General features: G+C 47.2%; 1 protein-coding gene across 1 annotated transcript; it reads right to left on the reverse strand.

The window, feature by feature from the left end:
• Nucleotides 1–308: 308 nt before the first annotated feature.
• LOC136546797 (protein EXORDIUM-like 7) lies at nt 309–1,573 on the reverse strand. Its single transcript, XM_066538768.1, has one exon. The coding sequence runs from the start codon at nt 1,526–1,528 to the stop codon at nt 506–508; it is 1,023 nt and encodes a 340-aa protein (XP_066394865.1). The 5' UTR covers nt 1,529–1,573; the 3' UTR covers nt 309–505.
• Nucleotides 1,574–25,109: the final 23,536 nt, after the last annotated feature.

Below are 25,109 nucleotides of genomic sequence, written 5' to 3' on the forward strand. Positions count from 1 at the left end.
GGTACAAGTTCTCAGAAGAAAAAGATAAGAAAGAGAGGTCATCAGAGACGGAGGCAAGGAGACCAAGCTGCAGAGTTACCATGATCCCCAGACTCAAGCATGCAGAGTCAAAAGGTGAAAGCAATCAATCAGGCGACACTTTGCTTCAGCAAGCAAGAGATGCAGGCTCGGGAGTTCAAACAAAATTCGAATCCCAGAAAGCAAGGCAAAAATCAAAAAAGAAATCGAACAACAAATTGATATTTTCTCATTGTTTCCTCCCGAACTGCAGATCGATCAGGCAGCCGCAGAGGCAGGCTCCACACGATTCATGTATGTATCTCATAATACAGTGCAGCTTCAAAATTACTGGGTTCGGTTCATCTGATCCTCGTCTCGTCTCCTGTGGGCCATTCCCTAACGAACAGGAAGTGAACGAACGCTGTCTCCACTGTCCATCCATTGGGACCGCCATGGATTTCTGCAATGCCATCGAGCAGAATGGCATGAGCAGGATGCCATCGGGTCAGTTGCTGGAGTTGGGGCCGTAGCAGGCGCCGCGGACGGGGTTCCAGAGCCACTGCACGAGGAACCGCCGGCCGTTGACGCCGTTCACGTTGTAGGCGCTGCCATCGGGCGCGCGGGACACGTTCCCGACCAGGCCGCCCGCGCCGCCGCCGTCGCCGTACACGCCCAGGCACAGGTCCGCGATCTCGGTCGGCGCCGTCGGCGTGTCCCCGGCGTACCACGCGTTCACCAGCGGGTTCGTGGACATCTCCGCCAGCTCGTGCCCCAGCACGATCACCATCCCGTCCACCCCGGCGTCGCCGTTGGGCGGCCGCAGCACCGCCTGGGCTCCCCCGCCGCCGTACTCGGCGGCGGCGGCGAACGGGTACGCGCACTTGCCGGGGCACTGCGTGGCGCTGTTCCCGACCCAGGCGTAGGGCACCGTGACCCCGACCACGGACGCGAAGGTGAAGTAGTGGAAGCCGCAGACGGCGCGGCAGAACTCGTCCACCTGCACGTCGGGGGACGTCAGCACCAGGTACGCGCCGTTGTAGGGGTCCAGCGGCAGCGGGTCCGGGTACGCGTACACCGCCGACCGGATCACGGACTGCACGTCGATGCGCCGGAGCGACGCGCCGTGGGAGTAGCCCGCGTCGGAGTGCTCCCCGGCGACGGCGAAGGCGCCCGTCACGTTGGCGCCCGTCTGGTCCGCGTACATCCGCGGCGTGTGCGCCCACCAGTCGGAGACGGCCGGGAACGGCGCCGGCGCCGAGAGCGAGGCGAGGAAGTCCCGGAGCACGGCCTGCGCCGCGGCCTCCCACCGCCCGTACCAGATGAGGTACAGGTTGGTCGGCGACCCGGACACGACGGGGCCCATGTGGTACTGCATGTCCACCAGCTGGTTCCCGTCAACCAGGTAGTCCGCGCGGTACACCGGCGCGCCCCGGACGGCAGCGATGCTGCTGCTGGAGATGCAGATCGCCGCGGCAGCGGCGGCGGCGAGGAGGAGGGGGGAAGGGTGGCGAGGGAGCAGCCTCCCCATTTCGGTGGGATGCGTGGACTGGAGTGGAGTGAAGGCTGAAAGTGAGTCACCGAGCTGGCAGCTGGGTTTTTGGTGCCTTTTGAGTTTGAACAAACCCTCAAGCTTTTTTAAAAAAGAAAAAAGAAGTTTCGGGTACAGTATTATAAACAGACCATTGCATTAATATAATTAAACATACTATTACATTAAATAGACTTTGGATCGGTATTTCGAGTAAACACCAACAAGTAAATTTCTAATATTGCGCGTCTGACATGGATGGTGTGCTAAGAGGACACGAGGTTTACAGTGGTTTGAGCAGAATATCCCTACGTCCAGTTCGTTGCTGCTGCTCGTGTTACTCGCACTGAAAGTTCGTAACTGGGGTTACAAACGGTCGAGAGAGGGACATGTCCCAAGTCTTTGGTGGAAATGACGAATCGGTGCCGAGAGCTCGGTAGCGGCTCGGCTATGTGTTTGAGGTTCGATGCTAGTGATTCTGATCTGATGCGGTGCGATGTAATGCGAGTTCGATGCGATGAGTTCCGATCCGATCCGATGCCCTTCTAGGGGATGCCCTGCTTTCCCTTTTATAGGTCAAGGGAAAGCATGGGTTATAACGGAAGAAAAGAGAAGAACGAGAGGAAGAGGAAGTCCTTTAGGGTCGTCGGACCTTTCCTTTTCTTTGTGCGGGCCCCGCTGACATGGCCGGTGGTGACAAAGACAGCCCCTCGCCGGGCGTCTGTCCGCCTGATGATGCCATGCCCTGGCATTGTCAGCGGGTCGTGACGTCCTATCCCACCTCGGTGGGCGACGCGACGAACCAGCGTGCTGATCAGCGGCCGTACAGGGAGTAGGCAGCATAGTGACCACGCATCCGTCACCATGGGCGATGTGAGTCTCCTGAAATGACATGTCGCAGGGATGGGTCATGCTGAGACGTGACCGCTCCCTGCACGATGCTAGAAGTTTAATCTTGGGTTGTACTTTCTGGCCCATAGTGTTGGCGGCGACGTGAGCTTTCATTAGGAGCCATGTCTGAGGGATCGGGCGAGGTGGAGTCAGCCTGCAGACGTCAGGCGAGGCGGAGCCAGCCCTCAGACGTCGGTCGAAGCGGAGACCGCCCTCGGAGGTCGGGCAAGGTGGAGCCCACCCTTAGATGGTCGGGCGAGGTCAATCCCGTGGCCTCAGTGTTGGGCGAGGAGGAGCCCGCCCTCAGACGTTGGGCGAGGTGGAGCCCACCCTCGGGGGTCGGGCGAGGCGGAGCCCATGACCTCGGTGTCGGTTGGAGTTGTAGTCGCACCCTTAACTGCCTGGATGGAGTAATGTATAATGACCATTAGCCCCTCTTCTTCGAATACCCTAGTATTGGTCCCCGACAGTAGCCCCCGAGTGAGATCCGACCCCTTGCTGTTGCTGGGGTTGGGTGTCACTAATAGATCAAGGAGAGGATAGCAAAATTAGTAGGAGAAAACGTATTATTTTCGCACCTACCCCCTCCCTAGGTTCTGGACCATCATTCTATGACCGCACGTTCGGTCTCCTTGCGAGTCTAACTTGCCTCGAGCCCCCACGCATAGCAGGGGTCCGGTCAAGGGTCGTCTCATCTTTGTGATCGTTGCCCCGTCCGCGGTTTCCGCAACCGAAGGGGTTGAGCTAACGTCACTTGCCTCGATGGCTCGAGTGACGCGCTCGGTGAGCTCACTAACGGGCATGTTCGAGTAGAATCCGGGTCCATCGTTTGTGACGGAGTCGGCATGGCCCTTGCGTGGCATTCCACTGCTCCTTAACCCGCCTCCCGATAGATGCCCGAACCGTTCTAGAGAGCGGCTCTAGTGACCCAATGACCTCCCCTCAGTGGGGATTCTACGGGCTTGGCTCAAGGTTAGGATCGAACGAGAAAGTTGAGATGACCCTATGAAAGGTCCTAATATGGCTAGAGGGGACGTGAATAGCCTATTTAAAAATCTACAAATCAACTAGAGCAATTTGATTAGTATAATAAATAGCGAAATGCAAACTTGCTCTAGCACTATAAGGATTGCAAGCCACCTATCCAACAATTCTAGTTGCTATGATCTCTAGACACATAATTTGCTATGTCACTACTCACTAAGAGCTCTCACACTTGCTATACTAAAGAGCTCCACTAGATGAACTTAAAACAACAAAGCAAGCTCTTAATTCTAATTACACTAAAGAGCTTGCTACAACTAGTTTGTAAGAATATAAGTAAGTGAGTAGGGTGATTATACCGCTGTGTAGAGGAGTGAACCAATCACAAGATGAATACTAAATCAATCATCGGGAGAATACCAAAGAGCAAGAGACAACCAATTTTTCTCCCGAGTTTCATGTGCTTGCCGGCACGCTAATCCCTGTTGTGTTGACCAACACTTGGTGGTTCAGTGGCTAAGAAGTGTTGCACAAACCTTGTCCTCACAATTGGACACCGCAAGAACCTACCCACAAGTAAGATAACTCAATGACACGAGCAATCCACTAGAGTTACTGTTTACACCAAAATTTGGAAGGAGTCTTGTAGAGACTTAAAAAGCTCCTAAAATCATGTCATCAAGGGAGCAGTTGCATGCAGATCAAAATTAGCTGATTCGAATGCAGCCCTGGGATCGGCTTTCTTCAGGCTGCGCTGACAGATAATGACAAAGGCTACGATCGGTGCCAGAATGAAACATGATGGACTCTACAAAAAGGGAAAGATTAGAGTCCAAGTTATCTTAAATTAGGAATGTTTTGTTTTATGCCAAAAATTGTAACGAATCATGATCGAGTAGGATTCATGTTTAGACTCCGGGTATAAATACCAAACCCCGGCTATTGTAATAAAACAACAATCAATCCAATACACAAGTTATTTACTTTTTTGGCTCCGGCCACCCCTTAGGAGTAGGAGTAGAGTAGATCTCAGTGAGTTCTTCAGCAAGTATGGCTACATCGATCCGATCGACCTCCATTGCTTGTTGTAAGTACCATCATGGCTTATACCTCTGTTCGTACGACCGTATCGATCTGGTCGACCTCCACTGTGACTCTGGTATAAGTTAGTTATCGACTCTTGCCTAGTTCAAGTATGATTGCATCGATTCGGTCGATCCTCACTGCATGAACTAGATCAAGGTCAAGTTGTTGGCTCTACCTTAGAGTGGCAGTCTTTGGTAGATTCATTAAGTTATCGATATTATTTATTGCTTTCATTATTTATCTAATTACAACAATATCACTCTACCCGATTGAGATTGATCTAGATCGGCCTTATATCTTGTTTAGCGAATCGTTTGTTAACCTAAAACTGATCTAATCTATACCTTAAACGATGAGTTACGTTTTATCAGCTGTTTTACTTCAATCTTGATCGTGCATAGCATGCGGTTAAAGCATGTTGTGTCTTGAGTAGATTTATTGACTAGCGAGAACCATTCCATGGCCCGTTATCACGGCCTATGTGATTTTGCCTTATACCCCACTATTAGTATCATAGAGTGGGGATCATTATTTGATAGATCTATTCCTGATAAGGCATGACTTTAACTGTGCGCTATGCCTAAATTGGCTGTTTTAGCCGATATCGAGTGCTTTCACGAACAGTTCACATCACGAGACCGTTGAAATGAAGATATGTTGAAAGATATGTTAGCCCCATGATCTTATTATTGTATTACGGCCTGCATGATTCTACCTTATGCCCCACTGATATTAGTAATGAGTTATGGTCATTGAGTCTATTGTTATTTCTACGGCCTGCATGATTCTGCCTCATGCCCCACTGGTAATAGTGATAGATGAGGTCTAACATGTTCATTAGATTTATCTTTGTTAAACGGTTAAATGATATTGAATTATTTCTTTATATAAAAGGAGTTTGATTGCTTGTAATCATTGGCTCAGCATAACCTAATCATTGTTGACATCTTATTGTCATTGATTAATATCTGCTCAAATAATGGCATTTATCTTGAATAATAACCAATTCTTCTTATACAACCTAATAAGCTTTAACCGATTTATTCTCTTGAATATGATGGAATCAGCTGTTTAGTCGATCTCCTCTTATATCGGCTCTCAGAGCCACACATTCGGGACTATCTGGCAACACCACAAGTTTCGCCCTTAATTACTGATGAACTTTCTCTCCTTGTTAGTTATAGGGTCCAATTGACTGGCACGTCTCGGGTGGAGTGCGCAGGATCGACTATCCCTACGCTGAAGCTAGGCGGATCTACAGCTCCATCGAGCAAACCCTTCTGGCTTGTTGCGTGTGTCCTCGGCACGGAATGAAAATTCTGTGTCGATAGTTACCTTTCGGCGCTCCACCGGGGAAGACACAAGACCCCTCATAATCACCACGATCGGAGCCGGAGATAATCACCAACCTCCGCTCAACGATCCTCGCTGCTCCAAGCCATCTAGGTGGCGGCAACCACCAAGAAAAACAAGTGAATCCCATAGCGAAACACAAATACCAAGTGCCTCTAGATGCAATCACTCAAGCAATGCACTTGGATTCTCTCCCAATGTCACAATGATGATGGATCAATGATGGAGATGAGTGGGAGGGCTTTGGTTAAGCTCACAAGGTTGCTATGTCAATGCAAATGGCCAAGAGAGTGAGCTTTAGCCCGCCATGGGGCTTAAATAGAAGCCCCACGAATTAGAGCCGTTGGGCTACTCACTGCACTGAACACAGGGCGACCGGATGCTCCAATCATATCGACCGGACGCTAAACCCTAGCGTCCAGTCATGTGATGTGTGCCACGTTCCCCCTCTCTTCAAATACTGAGCACCCGATCCCAACGGTTAAGTGATGACCGGACGTGCTGCTATGAAGTGACCGGACACTGGACCTCAACGTCCGGTCGTTTGCAGCAAGCATCCAGAAGCGAAAAATCACGACCAGACATGTCTGGTCATGCTCGACTAGACTCACCCAGCGTTTGGTCACACGGCGTCTCCTCTATGCGCTGCCATGTCAGCAGGACCGGACACACCCTGTCAGCATCCGGTCACTAAGTCACCCAGCATCTAGTCGAAGACCGACGCCAGCGTCCTCACACTTCCACTGACCGGGCGCGCCAGTCCTACCGAGACCAGCATCCGGTCACTTAGAGTGACCACCGTCTTTTCTATATAGAGCACCGGTGAAGTTTCTAACCCTCGCTCAAATGTGCCAACCACCAAGTGTATCACCTTATGCACATGTGTTAGCATATTTTCACAAACATTTTCAAGGATGTTAGCACTCCACTAGATCCTAAATGCATATGCAATGAGTTAGAGCATCTAGTGGCACTTTGATAATCATGTTTCAATACGAGTTTCACCCCGCTTAATAGTATGGCTATCTAACCTAAATGTGATCACACTCGCTAAGTGTCTTGATCACCGAAACAAAATGGCTCATACTATTTATACCTTTGCCTTGAGCCTTTTGTTTTTCTCTTTCTTCTTTTCCAAGTTCAAGCATTTGATCATCACCATGCCATCACTATCGTCATGATCTTCGCCATTGCTTCATCACTTGGAGTAGTGCTACCTATCTCATAATTACTTTGATAAACTAGGTTAGCACTTAGGGTTTTATCAATTAATCAAAACCAAACTAGACCTTTCACCTTGTCCGCTTCTAAGCGGGTTGGGCAAAGGCCGCTGGGGCTCATCTATGTTTTCTCCCCTAGCTCTATTCAACGCGAGGTGGCCTCAGGCCCTTCATGGGTCGGCCTTCGAACCCTAGTCTCCCCATTCTGGGTCGGGCGGCTCGAGCCCCCGATCCCCATGGGGGTTGTTAGGGGTCGGCCAGATTTCATGCGTCACTCTATCCTCGGTTTCCACAACTGGAGGGGCTGAGCTAACAACACTTGCCTCGATGGCTTGAGTGTCACACTTAGTGAGCTTGCTAATGGGCACGTCCGAGTGGAATCTGGGTCCGTCATCCGCTGATGGGTTCGGCATAGCGCTTAGGTGGCATTCGACTGCTCCTTAACCTGCTTCCCGATAGATGCCCGTATCGCTTTGAAGCGACTCAGGTGACCCGTTGGCCTCTTCTCGATGGTGATTCTGTGGGCTTAGCTTGAGGTTAGGATCGAATGAGAAAGGTTTAGATGTCCCTGTATGCTTCTGAGCAGGGTCAGGCAAGGCCATTGGGGCTCATCTAAGTTTTTCTCCCTTGGCTCTATTTGATGCGAGGCGGCCTCGAGCCCTTCGAGGGTCAGCCTTCGAACCTCGGTCGGTTGCCGCTCATGTCAAATGGGACAACTACCACTTCGTGACACGACATGTAGCGTTGTGATGTAGCAATTGCATATGCAATGCTTGGATATATGGGATGAATGTATGATGAATGAATGAATGAATGCATGAATGTATGAATGGATGGATGAATGAATGTTCATGCACTGGAAAAGAAAAGTGGGGGTTGACAAAGTTACCTCAACAGCTTGAGTGACGGGTTCGGGGAGCTCTTACCGGATATATCCATGTGGGGTCTAGGTCCGTTATTCATGACAGAGTTGGTGTAACCTACATGAGGTATCCCACTGCCCTTTGCCCGTATCTCGACCACGACCCGAGCCATCTGATTGGCCTCAGGCGACCAGTCGACCTCTCCTCGATAGGTGGGCCTCTCCAAATCCTTCCGAGGAATGTGTAGGCCTAAGCTCGGGGTGCGAGGAAAAAACCTCTGATTATGCTGGTGAGCAGAAACGTCATAGCCGTTGGGGCGTAGGCTTCTAGCGGTCCAACCAGTTTTTCTTAGAGTTTGTCTCCGCACACCTTGCGTCTAGTTTTTTAACATGAGAAGAGATCGGGCATAAAGAATGTCTGGTGAACAGATATTCTAGCCAGCCCCAGAGTGAGGTCTGACCCCTTATCGTTGTTGGGGTCAGGGGCTCGATAGCGAAGTGAATGTGTGTTAAAGTAAGGGTGACCCATCTCTCGGCAGCGGCCCAAATCATTTGATTGACTTGGGTGACCCGCTGGCATAGGGCTTACCTCGATGGCACGAGTGACAGGTCCAAAGAGTGCTTACCGAATATGCTCGAGCGGAATCTGGGTCCATCATTCATGACGGGGTTGGCATAACCCGCATGGGGCATCCTACTGCTCCCTACCCTTCCCTCGGCAGTGGTTAAGCCATCCGGTCAGCTTGTATGACCCGCTAGGACAGGACTTACCTGTAGAGATAGAGGATGAGAACATCCTATGCAAGAATTTAGTTAGGCAGATAAGCCAGGCTGTGAACTCATAATAAATGGATGAGCTCTTAAATTTTGTTATAGCCTAAATAGTTTTTAGCCCTTTCTCCCCTTTTTTGTATAAAAAAGTTAGTGTGTTCTGACCCTTTCTGTTGTTGAGGCCATGAAGCTTGGGGTGCGGGTGAACGGACTCTGATCACACTAGTGGGCAAAGGCACCGTAGCTGTTGGGGCATAGGTTTCTCACAGTCTAACTAGTTATACGCAGAGTCTGTTCCCGCAACCCTAGCTCCTAGGTCTTAACGTGAGAGGGGGTTGAGCATAGAGAAACATTTGCCATGTGGATATACTCTTAGATGTGCATCGACTCTTGCTATGGCTAAGGCCAAAAAGCTTGGGGTACACAGAAAAACTCTGATCATGCTGGTGAGCAAAGGCGCCGTGGCCGTCGGGGGAGTAGGTTTCTCACAGTCTGACCAGTTATACTCAGGGTTTGTGAAAGGATCTAATAATGCCTAGAGGGGGGTGAATAGGCATATCTAAAAATTTACTACAAATGCTAAGTTCAAATTTGTCAGTCAATGTCGGAAGTCCCAGCGTTTGGGTCAGAACTCCCGACATTGTCAGAAGTTCCAGCACAAACGTCAGTAGTTCCGATGCCTACGTGAACTACAAAAGCAGTGCCAAATTTAACTTTGCGGATAAATAATCTTACAAACTCACTTCCTAGTGGTTTGGTGAAGATGTTGGGTCACTCCCTTGACATCGTAATGCCTCCAAACCATAGATCGAGTCCAAACCCTAAAATAAAAGTTTGGGAGAGAAAGAGACAAACAAATACAAGTAATCTCTAGCAATCACAACAACAACAACAAGCACGCGGGACACAAGAATTTATCCCGAGGTTCGACAACCCCACAAAGGAGCTCCTATGTCCTCGTTGTTGAGGTGACCACCAAGGTCGAAGTCTCTTCCACCTCCTTGCCTCTCTCAAAGTGACCACAAAGGTCACTTGAGCTTTCCACTAAGAAATCGAAGGGTGTTACAAACTTCCCAAGGCTCTTCCACAAGATGGAAGCTTTTTGCGCAATGCCTAGCCAGCTAGGGGCAAAGCCCCAAGAGTAATAGACACAAAATCAACTAGCTTGATAAAGAAATCAAGTGCTCAAGCTTGCCAAAGTGATGCTCTCACTTAATCCACTCTCCTTTCACTCAAAACCCTAAGGGAATCGAAGATTTGAGCAAAGGGAGAAGGAGAGGGGTGCTTTAGTTGCTTGGGAATTGTTGAGCATGAAGTGGGTCAGCTATAAATGAGTCTGTAATGGTTAAAAGTGAAGAGAGGGGTATTTATATTCCAAGTAGAAATCTAACCATTCAGATCTACGTCGGAAGTTCCGACGCAGATCTCAGGACTTTCGACGTTAACAGAAAACACTGTTCACACAGGGTTAGAAGTCCACAGGGTAAGTTAATGTCAGAACTCCTGGCAAACATTGGGACTTTCGATTGTTGGAAGTTCCGATGTACGTCAGGACTTCCGATGTGCGTAGTTAAGCAAACCAGTAAAGCTCCAGGTGTCGGGACTCCCGACAAGGTCCGGGACTTCCGACGGTCGGAAGTTCCGGCTTAGGTCGGGACTTTCGACACCGACAGTCATAGAAAAATAATCTACGTGCTTGTGGAGTGCTAGAGTGTCTCTTTTTTTATTTTATTTTAATGCTTGAGCACTCTATCTTCCTTAGACCAACTAAATTTGCATTCCTCTTTATAGTGCGGTGGATCCTAAACTCAAAAACAAAATTAAAACCTTTGAAGAGCGTTTTGAGTTTGTCCGCCTTTACAACTTCAAGAATTGAGGGATACCATTTCATCTTTATCAACTCTTTGAATCTTTCATGGGACTAATAGCTATGACATATCTCATTAAGATCACTTTAGTCCCTAATTTGGATGTCATCAATACACCAAAACCCACATAGGAGGCAAATGCACTTTCAATCTCCCCCTTTTTGGTAATTGATGACAACCAACTTAGACTTTATAGGAATGAAACATTTTAAAACTTTTAAACCCCAAAATTTATAAAGAGCTCACCCTTGATGTATGCATGAATTTGAATTTCAATTGACATCATCTATACTTGATTTGCATACATCAAGACAAAAGCTTCCCCTAAATTTTGCAATCCGTGGGGTGCAACAAGTGTGTGTGAACAAATATATATCCATGAAAAAAATGCAATATGACATGTTATTTCACACAAGTAAAAGAGAATATGATGGCCAAGATTTCAAAAAAGAATTTGAAGCAACACATGGGCATCTAAAAACATGCACCATCACAAGTAGAGACAAGCACAAGCTAATAAGCTAGATAGATAATCATGACTTGTCCTACAATTATTCATCACAAACATATATAGATATTTGTCCATCACAAAGTGGCCACCACATGACAAAGTGCTTACACGCTAAAGGTTTTAAAGTTCTGAAACAAAAAGACCAACTAACTTATTACAAGAGAAATCAAAGCCTAACACTCCCCCTTTGTCAACAAGTGCCAAAAGGGGTAGGCCGCATGAAAAACCAACTACTCAACCTCGTAATCATCATCCTCATCTTGGTCACCATCCTCACCACCATCATCGTCCTCATTATCATTGTCCTCAATGTATTCCTCATCTTCTTCCGTCGCCTTGCCCTTGCCATGAGGGCAAGAAGTCGCATTAGCTTCATATGCCGCACATGCCTCATCATATAGAGCCAACGGATCATAGGAAGGCACAAATGGTGGTGGAGGAGAAGACATAATCCCTGCATGCTGTTCCAACCGGTAGAGGCGCTCTTGCATATCATGCTCATGTTGAGCATTGGCACATCACTAACCAAACATGTATGTCATGAGGAACTTGAATTTGCTTGGCTTCTTACTCAAGGAGGAAGAAGATAGAGGCTCGACACTAGAAGATCGGGCAGCAGCAGTAGGTGGTGAAGCACCATGTTGAGAGCGAGAACCTACAACACCTTTCCTTTTTGCTTTGGCTACATCACTTTTCTCCCTCAGTTCTCTAGCAGCAATGATGGAGGTCTTGTTGGATATCTTGAGGAGCTTTCGTTGAGTGTCATAAGGAAATCGAATGCTAGACACTTGCTCATTGACATGCATAATGTATGGTGCATAAGGAAGATGCTTCACGGGATCCTCAGTAGCATCATGGATCTTGTTCCAAATATATCTGCTGATGGAAACTTTCTGAAACTCATCTCCAAATCATTGAAGCACTTTTTGTGAATCATCACGAAGGAAGGTGGAGTCACCTACCTTTGGATACAAGATTTGTCGTAGGATGTTATTAAGGACATAGAAATAGGGCTTCAGATATGCTGTCTATCCATCAGCTATATGTCCATCAAGATACATGTGTTGGTACTCCTCCAAAGTGACATCCTCATACTCAGTCAACTCAGCTATAGTGCGGTCGCTGTGACTCAAACCAAGAAGGCGAGAGAAAGTGATGAAGTCCACCTTATAATGCTTGCCTTTAGTGGTCCAATGAATAATGTCAACAGCATCGGTAGGGTCTCTCTCATGATGATAGGAAGCATAGAACTGACAAATGAGCTCATTATTCTAGTGCTTCCTAAACTCGAGCAGGTAGGACAACCCCATTGAGTGTATGTCACGAACCATCTGCTCTAGCTCGAGCTCCTTGTACTTACCAAGAGAGTATACATCAATGCTCTTCATCTAAAGGACCAGTGGCTCCCTCTTCTTCAAAAACTTTTGATATAGAATGGAATTATAAAAGTCATAATGGAAGGGGTGCCAGAAACGATACTCAAGTCATAGATCATTCTCGTCCTTAGCATAAAGGTTCCTTCCCCTCATAGACCTAATGTCCTTAACCTAGTGACGATAGTCCACTAGTAGAGGAGGAGTCCAACCACCAGCCAGATTGGGAGCCATGGTAGGCTCCCGCATGATCGGCGACACACCTAAGAAGGGAACAAGCTAAGAGACAAAGCTTGATCCGGTAGTCGGGGTGCTAACAGGTGGAGCAGCAATGGTGTGGTCGGCATGCTCAAGAGCTTCCTCTTCTTCATCAACAATCAGCACATCCCCAACAAAGGCTAGGGTAGGAGGAGGAGCGGCAGCTGATGACCCTTGATCATCACGGCGATGGGCAGCACGGGAACCACCAGCACCACCACATTGATATGACACCTTGGTGCAACCAGACGGTCTGGGGATAGTGGCACGGTCTTGGTTCTTCTTGGACCTCTTCTCCTTGTGACATGAGGGACTGCCACCATCCATGACTATGAAGAACATGAAGTGGAACTAAGAAACAATGCAACGAGACATGAACGAACATCGAGAATTGAAGACACATGAATGGAGCGGTCACCCTAAGGTCAAAAGTTCCAGGGGCTCTAGGGGCTTGTTTGAGCCCATAGAGCACCTTGTCGAGCTTGTAGACGTGGTTTGGATACTTGGGGTCTTCAAAGCTCGGTGGTTGCTCTACATACACCAACTCGGATAGGGGGCCATTGAGAAATGCACTCTTCACATCCATTTGATATAACTTGAAGTCATGATGAGTGGCATAGGCAAGTAGAATACAAATTGATTCTAGCCTAGCCACCAGTGCATAGGTCTCCCCAAAATCCAAGCCTTCAATTTGAGTGAATCCTTGAGCCACCAACCTTGCCTTGTTCCTTGTTACCATGCCATGCTCATCTTGCTTGTTGCGGAAGACCCACTTGGTTCTAATCACATTTTGCTTGGGCCTTTCCACCAAGGACCAGACTTCATTTCGAGTAAAGTTGTTCAACTCCTCTTGCATGGCTATCATCCAATCTGGATCATCAAGTGCCTCTTCCACCCTACGAGGTTCCAAAGGAGAAACAAACTAGTAATATTCACAAAAACTTGCTAAACGGGAACGTATAGTTACCCCTCGTCGAATGCTCCCCAATATGTTATCAACGGGATGATCCCATTGAATGGATTGATGCACTCTAGGATGTGGCACTTGAGTTGATCTTTGGATAGGTCCATCATCATCATCATCATCATGGTCATGATCGATTTGAGGATCACAATCATGAGCTTATGGAGGGTTGACTTCACTTCTTTCTTCATTGTTGAGTTGAAGTTGAGCTTGCTCATTGTTGACACCATCTTCATGAGAATGACCTTGTGCTTCATTTGATCTCCCATCTTGATTATTTCTTGTTGTGAAAGCTTCACCATGTTCATTGGATGAAACATGATGAATGGTTGGATCAAGACCGTCATGCACAACATGGTCTTCATCTTCATATTCGATGGACTTTACTTCACCAATGGCAAGCTTCTTGATTGCTTTGTGTGGAGCTTCTTCATTACCTACATTCTCAACATTGACTTGCTTTTTTAAGAGTCGACGGTTTCATCAAAAGTCACGTCTACCGCGATTTCAATCAGACCGGTGGTTTTATTGAAAACACGATATCTATGTTCGTTAGTACCATAACCAAGCATGAAACCTTCATCAACCTTTGGTGCAAACTTAGAGCTTTTGGATTTCTTGTTAAGTATGAAACACTTGGATCCAAAAACTCTAAAGTAGTGCACCTTAGGCTTTTTACCGGTTAGAAGTTCATAGGCGATCTTTTCACTTTTCTTGTGAAGATATAAGCGGTTGATAGCATGGCATGCCGTGTTGACCGCCTCCGCTCAATAGTTGGTTTGAGTCTTGTATTCATCCAACATTGCTCTTGTGGCTTCTATGAGCGTTCGGTTCTTTCTCTCCACAACACCATTTTGTTGTAGAGTGTATGGAACCAAAAACTCATGCTTGATTCCTTCTTCATCAAGGAACTCTTCAATGTTGGTGTTCTTGAACTCCATCCCATTGTCACTTCTAACTCTCTTGATTTTGACATCAAACTCATTTTGGGCTCTTCTTGCAAACTTCTTGAAGATACCATGGACTTCACTCTTTTCACGCAAAAAGAATATCCAAGTGAAACGAGAATAATCATCAATAATTATAAAACCATATTTGTTACCACCAATGCGTATATAAGCGATGGGTCCAAATATGTTCATGTGAAGCCACTCCAATGGCCTTTCAGTTGTCACAACATTCTTGATGGGATGTTTAGCTCCAACTTATTTTCCCGCTTGGCATGCGCTACAAATCCTATCTTTCTCAAAAGAAACATTTGTTAGTCCAAGTATGTGTTCGCCTTTTTGAAGTTTGGTCAAGTTCCTCATCCCAACATGGGCAAGTCGATGATGCCATAACCAACATATGCTAGATTTTGCCATTAAACAAGTCTCAGGATTTACTCTATTTGATATGAAATCAACTAGATAGAGTTTCCCTTTTAAATGACTCATAAATGCAATAGAGGAATCCTCCCTTCTATAGACTTCCACACCCTTATCCATAAAGAGACAATTGTAACCCATTTCATAAAGTTGTGAGACGGACAACAAATTATATCTCAATGAATTCACAAGTAAAACATTTGAAATGGAATTATTATTTGATATAGCAATTTTACCCAAACCGAGGACTTCTCCTTTTCTATTGTCACCAAACACAATATTTCCACTATGATCATGATTTGGTTGGAATGATGTGAACATGTCCTTCTCTCTGATCATATGATTGGTGCATCCACTATCCAACACCCAACTTGTTCCACCGGAGGAATATTCCTACAAGGACAAATTAAGCTTTTGTTTTAGGTACCCAAAAAGATTTGGGTCCTAGGGGGTTAGTCACATAAAACTTGAGCACCCAAACACTCCTCATAATTTCCTTTCTCTTTTGGGCACCAACATACTTAACCACAATCTTGACATCCTTGCCCCAACAACACATATAGTCACTAATATAGCACCGTGGAAGTGGTGCTTGTGGCTTAGGGACATCGGATTGCTTTGTCTTGATTGTCTTGGTACTTGTAGGTTGGCTCTTTGGAATGTAGACCTTGTTGTTGGCCTTGCATATAAGCTCATCAAGAGCAACGCCCTTGTTTAACTTCACACAAGGCACACCATTGATCATGTTCCTTCCATTGGCCTTTCTATCATATCTATTGTAGCCAATGCCTTCCTTGATTGATGGGTGCCTTGATGACTTGTATATAGTCTTGTTGGATTGCTCTTGACACTTGCACCCATTCTTTAATATCATCTTCAACCTATAAATCTCCTTGTCTTTCTTCTCTAACTCAACAAGGTTAGTTGTATATGCATTCACATCAATTTTATAGCATCTTTTACAACCATCACTAGTGGAGACATTAGAGTCTTTGGTTGCCTTAGGAGAAGTTGAAGTGCTAGCCCAAAGAGTACTATAGTTTAGCTCAAGATTTTGTTATTTTTCTTCCAAGCTTGTGAGGCTTTCTTGAGCTATACTCTTCTCATTCTTGAGGCTAGCTACTTGATCATTAACCGAGGAATGTTCCTTAGTCAATTTCCCAATTAAGTTATTGGCTAAAGACAATTCTACGGTTAACTTCTCAACCTTCATCTTTTCCTCGGCGATAGATGCTTCAAGTGCAAGATTTCTCTCTCTCTCTTGAGTGATTATATCTCCTTGCATCTCTAAGCATCTATCCCTCTTCTCTAATTTCTTCATTAGCATTTTTATTTTAGTGAAGGCCTTTTTACCAAATTTCTTTATCATAGTTGCTTTAATTTCTTCTATGTTCTCATCACAACTATCATTCTCATCACTAGAGGAAATGGGTGTAGTATGTACCTTCTCCCCATTTGCCATGAGACAAGTTGGGGTATAGTAGTCATTGTCAATGAGGTTGAAGAAGAGCTTCGGTGGTGAAGATAGGTTGGGGAAGAGTTTTGGTGGTGAAGTTGAGTCAGGGAAGATCATGGTCGGTGAAGAAGAGTGGTGGATGGCGATGTTTGCGGCTCCCTTCTTCTTCTTCTCATCATCACTTGAGTCACTATCACTTGACTCCCATTCTTCCCCAAGATGAGCTTCACCTCTCTTCTTGCCTTTGTTCTTCTTGTCTTCATCCTTATCGTGCTTATGCTTCTTTTTCTTATTAGGACAATTGGCTATGAAGTGACCGATTTGACCACATCCATAGCAAAATCTCTTTTTGAACCTTCTCTTTTCATCACCATAGGTCTTGCGGTTGCTTTTCTTCTTCATAAACTTTCTAAGTTTTCTAATCACAAATGCAACCTCCGCATTGAAATCTTCTTCTCCACTTGAGGAATCATCCTTCACTTTCTTCTTCTTTTCTTGACTTAAACCTTGACCTTCATGTTGTTGAGTTGCTTTAAGGGCTACACTCTTGTTGAATCCCATTGCATTAGGATTTTGATTGTGAGTATTGATTGCATCTTCATCTAGACACTCATGATGCTTGAGTTTTGAAAGAACTTCTTGAGGTGTCATCTCATCATAACCGGGCATTTCCATGATCATAGATGCTAGCATGTTGTTCTTGGCTCTATAGGTTCTCAACATCTTTCTAGCAACCTTGTTGTCATCCCATTTGGTGCTTCCAAGAGCTCTTATGCGGTTGACCAATGCCATGAGCCTATCAAACATAGATTGTGTTGTTTCATTTTACAAGAATACAAATCTTTCCAATTCACCATGAAGTAACTCAATGTTGCCTTTTCTCACACTTTTATCTCCTTCAAATGACACTTTTAAAGTATCCCAAATTTGTTTTGCACTTTCTATTCCATTCACTTTTCTAAACTCATCCGGAGCTAGGCTTGACACAAGCAATGCTATGGCTTGTGCATTTTGATGGAGGTTGTGCACTTCTTCTGGAGTTATCTTTCTATCTTCATCGGTAGGAATCATCACACCAACATCCACAACTTCCCAAAGTCTTACGGCAATGAGATGCATCTTCATTTTGTAAGACCAATCGGTGTATCTTGTTCTATCAAAGTGAGGTGGCTTACCAATGTTGACAGACAGAGTATGTAGTGTTGAACCTTTTATGAGTTGTCCATAGTCAAAGATCATGTTTGAATATATTCCTATTCCATGAGCATGCTCACCGGCTCCAATATCACTAGCAGCATCTTTGTTTGCTTCATTCTTGTCACTAGTATCATTCTTGCCACTTATTGCTAAATTCTTCCTTCATCTTGCTCATCTCATCTTAAATCTTTTTCATTTCATATTAAAAGAGCTTGGCTTGAGCACTCATCAACTCTTCAGCTATTTTCTTGGCCATTTCGACGGCAACGGCTTGCATCTTGTCGGACTCCGACATTGTTTCTTCTCACGCGGTGAAGCGCAAAGAGAAGACCTCTCTCTGATACCAATTGAAAGGATCTAACAATGTCTAGAGGGGGGTGAATAGGCGTATCTAAAAATTTACTACAAATGCTAAGTTCAAATCTGTCAGTCAATGTCGAAAGTCCTAGTGTTTGGGTCAGAACTCCCAACATTGTTAGAAGTTCTAGCGCAAACGTCAACAGTTCTGATGCCTACGTGAACTACAAAAGCAGTGCTAAATTTAACTTTGTGAATAAATAATCTTACAACCTCACTTCCTAGTGGTTTGGTGAAGATGTTGGGTCACTCCCTTAACGTCGTAATGCCTCCAAACCATAGATCGAGTCCAAACCCTAAAATGAAAGTTTGGGAGAGAAAGAGACAAACAAATACAAGTAATCTCTAGCAATCACAACAACAACAACAACAAGCATGCGGGACACAAGGATTTATCCCAAGGTTTGGCAACCCCACAAAGGAGCTCCTATGTCCTTGTTGTTGAGGTGACCACCAAGGTCAGAGTCTCTTTCACCTCCTTGCCTCTCTCAAAGCGACCACAAAGGTCACTTGAGCTTTCCACTAAGAAATCGAAGGGTGATACAAACTTCCCAAGGCTCTTCCATAAGATGAAAGCTCTTGGGCAACACCTAGCCAGCTAGGGGCAAAGCCCCAAGAGTAATAGACATAAAATCAATCGGCTTGACGAAGAAATCAAGTGCTCAAGCTTGCCAAAGTGATGCTCTCACTTAATCGACTCTCCTTTCACTCAAAACCCTAAGGGAATCGAAGATTAGAGCAAAGGGGGAAGGAGAGGGGTGCTTTAGTTGCTTGGGAGTTATTGAGCACGAAGTGGGTCAGCTGTAAATGAGTCCGTAACGGTTAGAAGTGAAGATAGGGGTATTTATACTCCAAGTAGAAATCTAACCGTTTAGATCTACGTCGGAAGTTCCGACGCAAATCTCGGGACTTCCGACGTTAACAGAAAACACTGTTCACATAGGGTCAGAAGTCCGTAGGGTAAGTCAATGTCAGAACTCTCGACAAACATCAGGACTTCCGATGGTCAGAAGTTTTGATGTACGTTGAGACTTTCGATGTGCGCAGTTAAGCAAACCAGTAAAGCTCTAGGTGTCAGGACACCCAACAAGGTCTGGGACTTCCGACGGTTGGATGTTTCGGCTTACATCGAGACTTTCGACATCAATAATCACAGAAAAATAATCTACGTGCTCATGGACTGCTAGAGTGTCTCTCTTTTGATTTTATTTTAATGCTTGAGCACTCTATCTTTCTCAGACCAACTAAATTTGCATCCCTCTTTATAGTGCGGTGGATCCTAGACTAAAAAGCAAAATTAAAACCTTTGGAGAGCGTTTTGAGTTCGTCCGCCTTTACAACTTCAAGAATTGAGGGATACCATTTTATCTTTATCAACTCTTTGAATCTTTCATGGGACTAATAGCTACGACATATCTCATTAAGATCACATTAGTCCCTAATTTGGATGTCATCAATACACCAAAACCCACATAGGGGGCAAATGCACTTTTAGTTTGTTTCCGCAAACCTTGCTTCTGGGTCTTAACGTGAGAGAGGGCCGAGCATAGAGAATGTCTACCAGATAGGTACGCTCTTATTAGCCCACGAGTGAGGCCCCCCCATCATTGCTGGGGTCGGGCATCACTAAAGATCGAGGAGTTCGATGACAAAACTGATAAGAGAGAGTGTGCATTTATTATGGGTAAAAGCGACGTAGCTGCTCGATCTTCTAGGCATTGGCAAAGACCTCATCGTCGATGGTTTTGAGCTTGTAGGCACCTGGTCGGAGCACCTCTGCGATGATGTACGGCCCCTCCCATGGCAGAGAGAGCTTATGGTGGTCCTTGTTGCTCTAGATGAGGTGGAGCACTAGGTCTCCGATGTTGAAGGCCCGACCCCGCACTCAATAGCCATGGTACCGGTGCAACGCCTACTGGTATTTGGCCGAGCGGAGGAGGGCGACATCTCATGCTTTGTCTAGCTAATCCATGGCATCCTTGAGGGACGCCTCGGCTCCCTATTTGTCGTACGCCCTGACCCTCGGCGCTCTGTAGTCGAGGTCAGTCAGGAGGATAGCCTCAGAACCATAGACCATGAAGAATGGCATATAGCTGGTGGCCCAACTGGGGTCGTCCTTGGGCTCCAGAGCACCGTAGGAAGTTCTGCGACCCATCGCGTGCCAAACTTGTTCAACCGATTAAAGATCCTAGGCTTGAGGCCTTGTAGGACCATGCTGTTTGCGCACTCGACCTACCTGTTCGTGTGGGGGTGCGCCATGGTGGCCCAATCGACATGGATGTGGTATTCATTGCAGAGTCAGAGAAACTTCTTTCTGGTGAACTATGTGTCGTTGTCCGTGATGATGGAGTTCAGGACCCCAAAGTGATGGACGATGTCGAGGAAGAATAGCACAGCTTGCTCAAACTTGATCGCGGAGTTCGGCCGAGCCTCTATCTACTTTGTAAACTTGTCTATGGTGACAAGCAAGTGGGTGTAGCCCTTGGATGCTCTTTTGAGAGGTCCGACTGAATCGAGCCCCTAGACCATGAATGGCCATGTGATGGGGATCATCTAGAGTGCTTGGGCTGGTAGGTGGTTCTATCGAGCGTAGTACTAACACCTTTCGTAGGTGCGCATGATATGCTCGGCGTCGGCCACCATGGTCGGCCAGTAGAAGCCCTATCAGAACGTGTTTCTGACTAGGGTTCTAGGCGTGGCATGATGACCGCAAACCCCACCATGGATATTGCTCAGCAACCGCTTCCCCTATTTGGTGGGGATGCAGCGCTGCTGGATCCTAGTGTGGCTTTGCTTGTAGAGTTCGCCCTCAATGAGGACGAAGGATTTGGCACAACGTGTGAGCCATTGAGCCTCTGTCTTGTCCGTCGGCAGTGCCTCGTGGAGGAGGTAGTCGAGGTAAGGTGCCCTCCAGTTGACCAGAGGGTCAGGCTTTGTTGCTGGATCCTCATCGAGCTCCATGACTTCAGAGTCGGATGGAGCCGACGGCTGGTTAGCTCATAAGCCCAGGGCTGGCGGTCCACCACTGGCTTATTTTGGCTCCTCGTAGCAGATCAAGGGCCAGTGCTGATCATTGGCGAAGATGCCGATCGACACCAGCTCTTGGCCGGATGCTGCTTTCACCAGAATGTCAGTCGCCTCGTTGAGACACCTTGGGATGTGGTTGAGCTCGAGGCCGTCAAACTTGTCCTCCAGCTGGCGGACTTCTTTGTAGTATGCAGCCATCTTGGCATTGTGGTAGCTCAACTCCTTCAAGACTTGGTCGATGATAAGCTAGGAGTCACCCCAGACATCAAGGCATTGGATACCGAGGTCGATGACGATGTGTAGGCTGTTGACGAGAATTGCTTCATGAGGCCACAGTCCTTGTACAGATGCTTGATGGGGAAGGCATGGTTTTGGTATGGCCCCTCGAGTAGCTTCTCAAAGTGGTTCGAAGTATTCTCTGTGGGCCTCTGAAGGGTCGAGATGGCGACTAGAGGGGGGTGAATAGTCTTTTCTAAAACTTAATCGCGTCGGTTAATCGATACAAATGTGGAATTAAAACTATCGGTCTAGCCAAGACTATACCCCACTATATATGTTCACTAGCACCTTGCAAAGATAACAAATATGCAATAAAGGTGCCGGGCTAGCTAGAGCTCACCTAACCAATTCTAGGAGCAAGGTTACACAAACCTAAGCCACTAGTACTTTAAGCAACAAGGGAGCTCCTACACATGCTAGTAAGCAAAAGCACAAAGCTAACTAAGCTCACTAGCAATGCTCAATAACAAGGCAACCAATGCCTAATTAGAGAGCACAAATACTTAGCTACATAAACTAAGCAATGTGACTAACAAGGTTACTAAAACCAAATTAGTCACACAAGGGAGCTACTTCTATGCTACACAAGCAAGAAGGTAATTAGCAAGCTACGCAAGCTATCTAATTACAAGAGCAACTACACAAGCTTAATATGTATAAAAGTAATTGCAAGCTTGTGTAATGGGGATGCAAACCAATGGAAAAAACAAGGTTGACACGACGATTTTTCTCCCGAGGTTCACGTGTTTGCCAACATGCTAGTCCCCGTTGTGTCGACCGCTCACTTGGTGGTTCGGTGGCTAATTAGCATCACCCGCTAAGCCCGCACGTCGGGCGCCGCAAGAACCTACCCCTTGAGTGAGGGTAGCTCAATGACATGCTTTACTAGAGTTGCTCTTCGCGGCTCCCGCGGGGCGAGCACAATGCCCCTCACAAGCACTTCTCCGGAGCGCCGCACAAGCTTCTTGCGCGCTTCGACGGAGACCACCACCAAGCCGTCTAGGAGGTGGCAACCTCCAAGAGTAACAAGCACCACCGGCTTGCAACTCGATCACCTAGTGCCACTCGATGCAACCTCACGATGCAATCGCACTAGAATCGCTCACTCACACAATCGAATGATCACTATCAAGTATATGTGTGATGGAGGGCTTCCAAGCACTCACAAGCATGGACACTAAGTCCCTTGAGGTGCTCAACACCAGCCATGGCCGAAGGCCACTTCTATTTATAGCCCCAAGGGCTAAACTAGCCGTTACTCCTTCACTAGGCAACGGTCGGGACGACCGGACGCTCCGGTCGTGTTGACTGGACGTTGGACCTTAGCGTCCGGTCGCCCGCAGATGACCACGTGTCCCAGTTCCAACGGTCACTTGACCTGACCGGACGCAGCAACTTCAACTGACTGGACACTGGACCCTCAGCGTCCGGTCGTTTCCACTAAGCTCCCGAGCATGACTGGACGCGTCCGGTCGAACGCAATCGGACGCAGCCAGCGTCTGGTCACACACCAGCTTCTATGTCATCGTACTTCAGCCTGACCGGACGCAGCCTTCCAGCGTCCGGTGCATTCAGATCCAGCATCCGGTTAGTTGACCGACGCCAGCATCTTCGTGACCAACTCATTTTCACTTCTAACTTCTTCACCCTTGCTCCAATGAGCTAACCATCAAGAATTTGCATTCGGCACAATAGAAAATAGGCATTCCATTTTCTCAAAAGCGTCGAATCCCACCGAGCTTGTGAGGGACCCAAACCCATCTCAACCCTGCAAATACCACCTCCTTTGTAAATGTGCCAACACCACCAAGTGTACACCGCCATGTGTATGTGTGTTAGCATTTTCACAACCATTTCCCAAAGGATGTTAGCCACTCAACTTGCCACGCCACTCGATCCTAGCGACAATGCAAAGTTAGATCACTCGAGTGGCACTAGATGACCGATATGCAAACAAGTTTGCCCCTCTTGATAGTACGGCCATCTATTCTAAACCCGGTCATAAACTTCTCTACACACCTATGACCGGTGAAATGAAATGCCCTAGGTTATACCTTTGCCTTGCGCATTCCATTCCATCTCCTCCAACGTCGATGCAACACATGCACCAACACGATCAACAATGATATGATCCACTTCATATCATCACATGATCATATTGGTCCATCGATCTTGACTTCACTTGCTCTTCACCGTTGCCATCGTCCATCGGCGCCAAGTCTTGCTCAAGCTTCACCGCCACGCGGTCCATCACTCCAAAGCCTTCGACTTGCCCTTCACGCTTGCAACTGGTCCATCAAGCCAAGTCTTGTCTTGATCTTCTCCACCTTGATCACATGACTCAATGTCATGTCTCATGTGCAATAAGCTCCTTCATCATCACATGTGTGAGCTTTGCAACATCTCCAAGCCATTTTCACCTTCATGGCATATGTTGCTCACACACATGTACCTGTGGACTAATCACCTGTGTATCTCACATAAACACAATTAGTCCACCTAAGTTGTCACTCAATTACCAAAACCAAACAAGGACCTTTCAGCCTCCGACCCCCTCTACGGTCGACGGTGGCCATGAGAGAGCCCTCACATCGCTGCCTATTCTTCTTCTTGACAGGACAGTTGGAGGTGCCCTCACCGGCGTCCTCGTCCCGCTTCGCCTTGCCTTTGAGGCGGTCGAAGATCGCTCTGACCACCTCCTTGCCTGAGGCATGGCTGGTGGCGATGTCGAGGAGCTCCTTCATGGTCCATGGGCCCTTACATCCTAGCTTGTGAACTAGGGACTCGCAGATGGTCCCAAACAGGAAAGCTCCTATAACGTCGGCGTCGATGACGTTAGGCAGGTCATTGCACTATCGGGAGAAGCGTTGAATGTACCCATAGAGGGTCTCCTTGGCCTTCTGTCGGTAGTTCTTGAGATCTCATGGGTTCCTAGGACGCTTGTATGTGCCCTGGAAGTTCCCCACGAAGATCTCTTTTAGGTTCGCCCAACTTTGGATTCTGTTGGGCGGAAGGTGTTCCAACCATGTTCGCGCTGAATTGGCTAGGAACAATGGAAGGTTGTGGATAATGAAATCATCATTATCCACCCCACTGGCTTGGTAGGAAAGCCGATAATCCTTGAGCCATAGTCCGGGGTTCATTTCCCTAGAGTATTTTTGGGATGTTGGTTGGTGGTCGGTACCTTGGCGAGATGGCGGCATTGAGGATGTGTCAGCTAAAGGCCTGAGGTCCTGGTAGGTTGAGACTTGGGCTTCGGTCCTCGTCGTTGTCGTAGCATCCGCCATGTCGAGGGTGGTAGCCATGGCTGGCCCCCTCTCCTATATCATCGTGGGTACGCCTACAGGCGTTGAGGGTGTCATGCGCGTCATGTTTGTGGCCAAGGCGCTCATGCACCGGAGCCGCAATCCATGGCCTACCGCCTTGCGGTGCCTGGTGGACCGATGTGTCCTTGTCAGGTTGCTCTAAGGGCATGCGCTGGCTTGCGTTGAGCTCGCATCACCAAGACAACGAGCTCTCGGCCTGCTGCGCCACCACACGCTCGAGCAATGTATGAATCTCTTGATGGGCCCAGCGCTCATCGGGCGTCGTCGCCCCTAAAAGCCCACGGAGCAAGGCCACCGCAGCAGCGATGTTCTGGCTCGCCCGAGCAAAGTGTGGGAGGGCTTCATCATCTTTGATGATCCTCTGATTCACGTCGTGGGCCATGGCGCGTGCGCGCCCACCGTCTCCATGGTGCTCGATCTCGCGATCGAGC

The sequence above is a fragment of the Miscanthus floridulus genome, chromosome 3, assembly GCF_019320115.1.
Source record: "Miscanthus floridulus cultivar M001 chromosome 3, ASM1932011v1, whole genome shotgun sequence".
Classification (NCBI taxonomy): domain Eukaryota; kingdom Viridiplantae; phylum Streptophyta; class Magnoliopsida; order Poales; family Poaceae; genus Miscanthus; species Miscanthus floridulus.

Excerpts from the sequence above, each read along its gene's own strand:
- LOC136546797 (XM_066538768.1), bottom strand. The coding sequence starts at position 1,528 with ATGGGGAGGCTGCTCCCTCGCCACCCTTCCCCCCTCCTCCTCGCCGCC.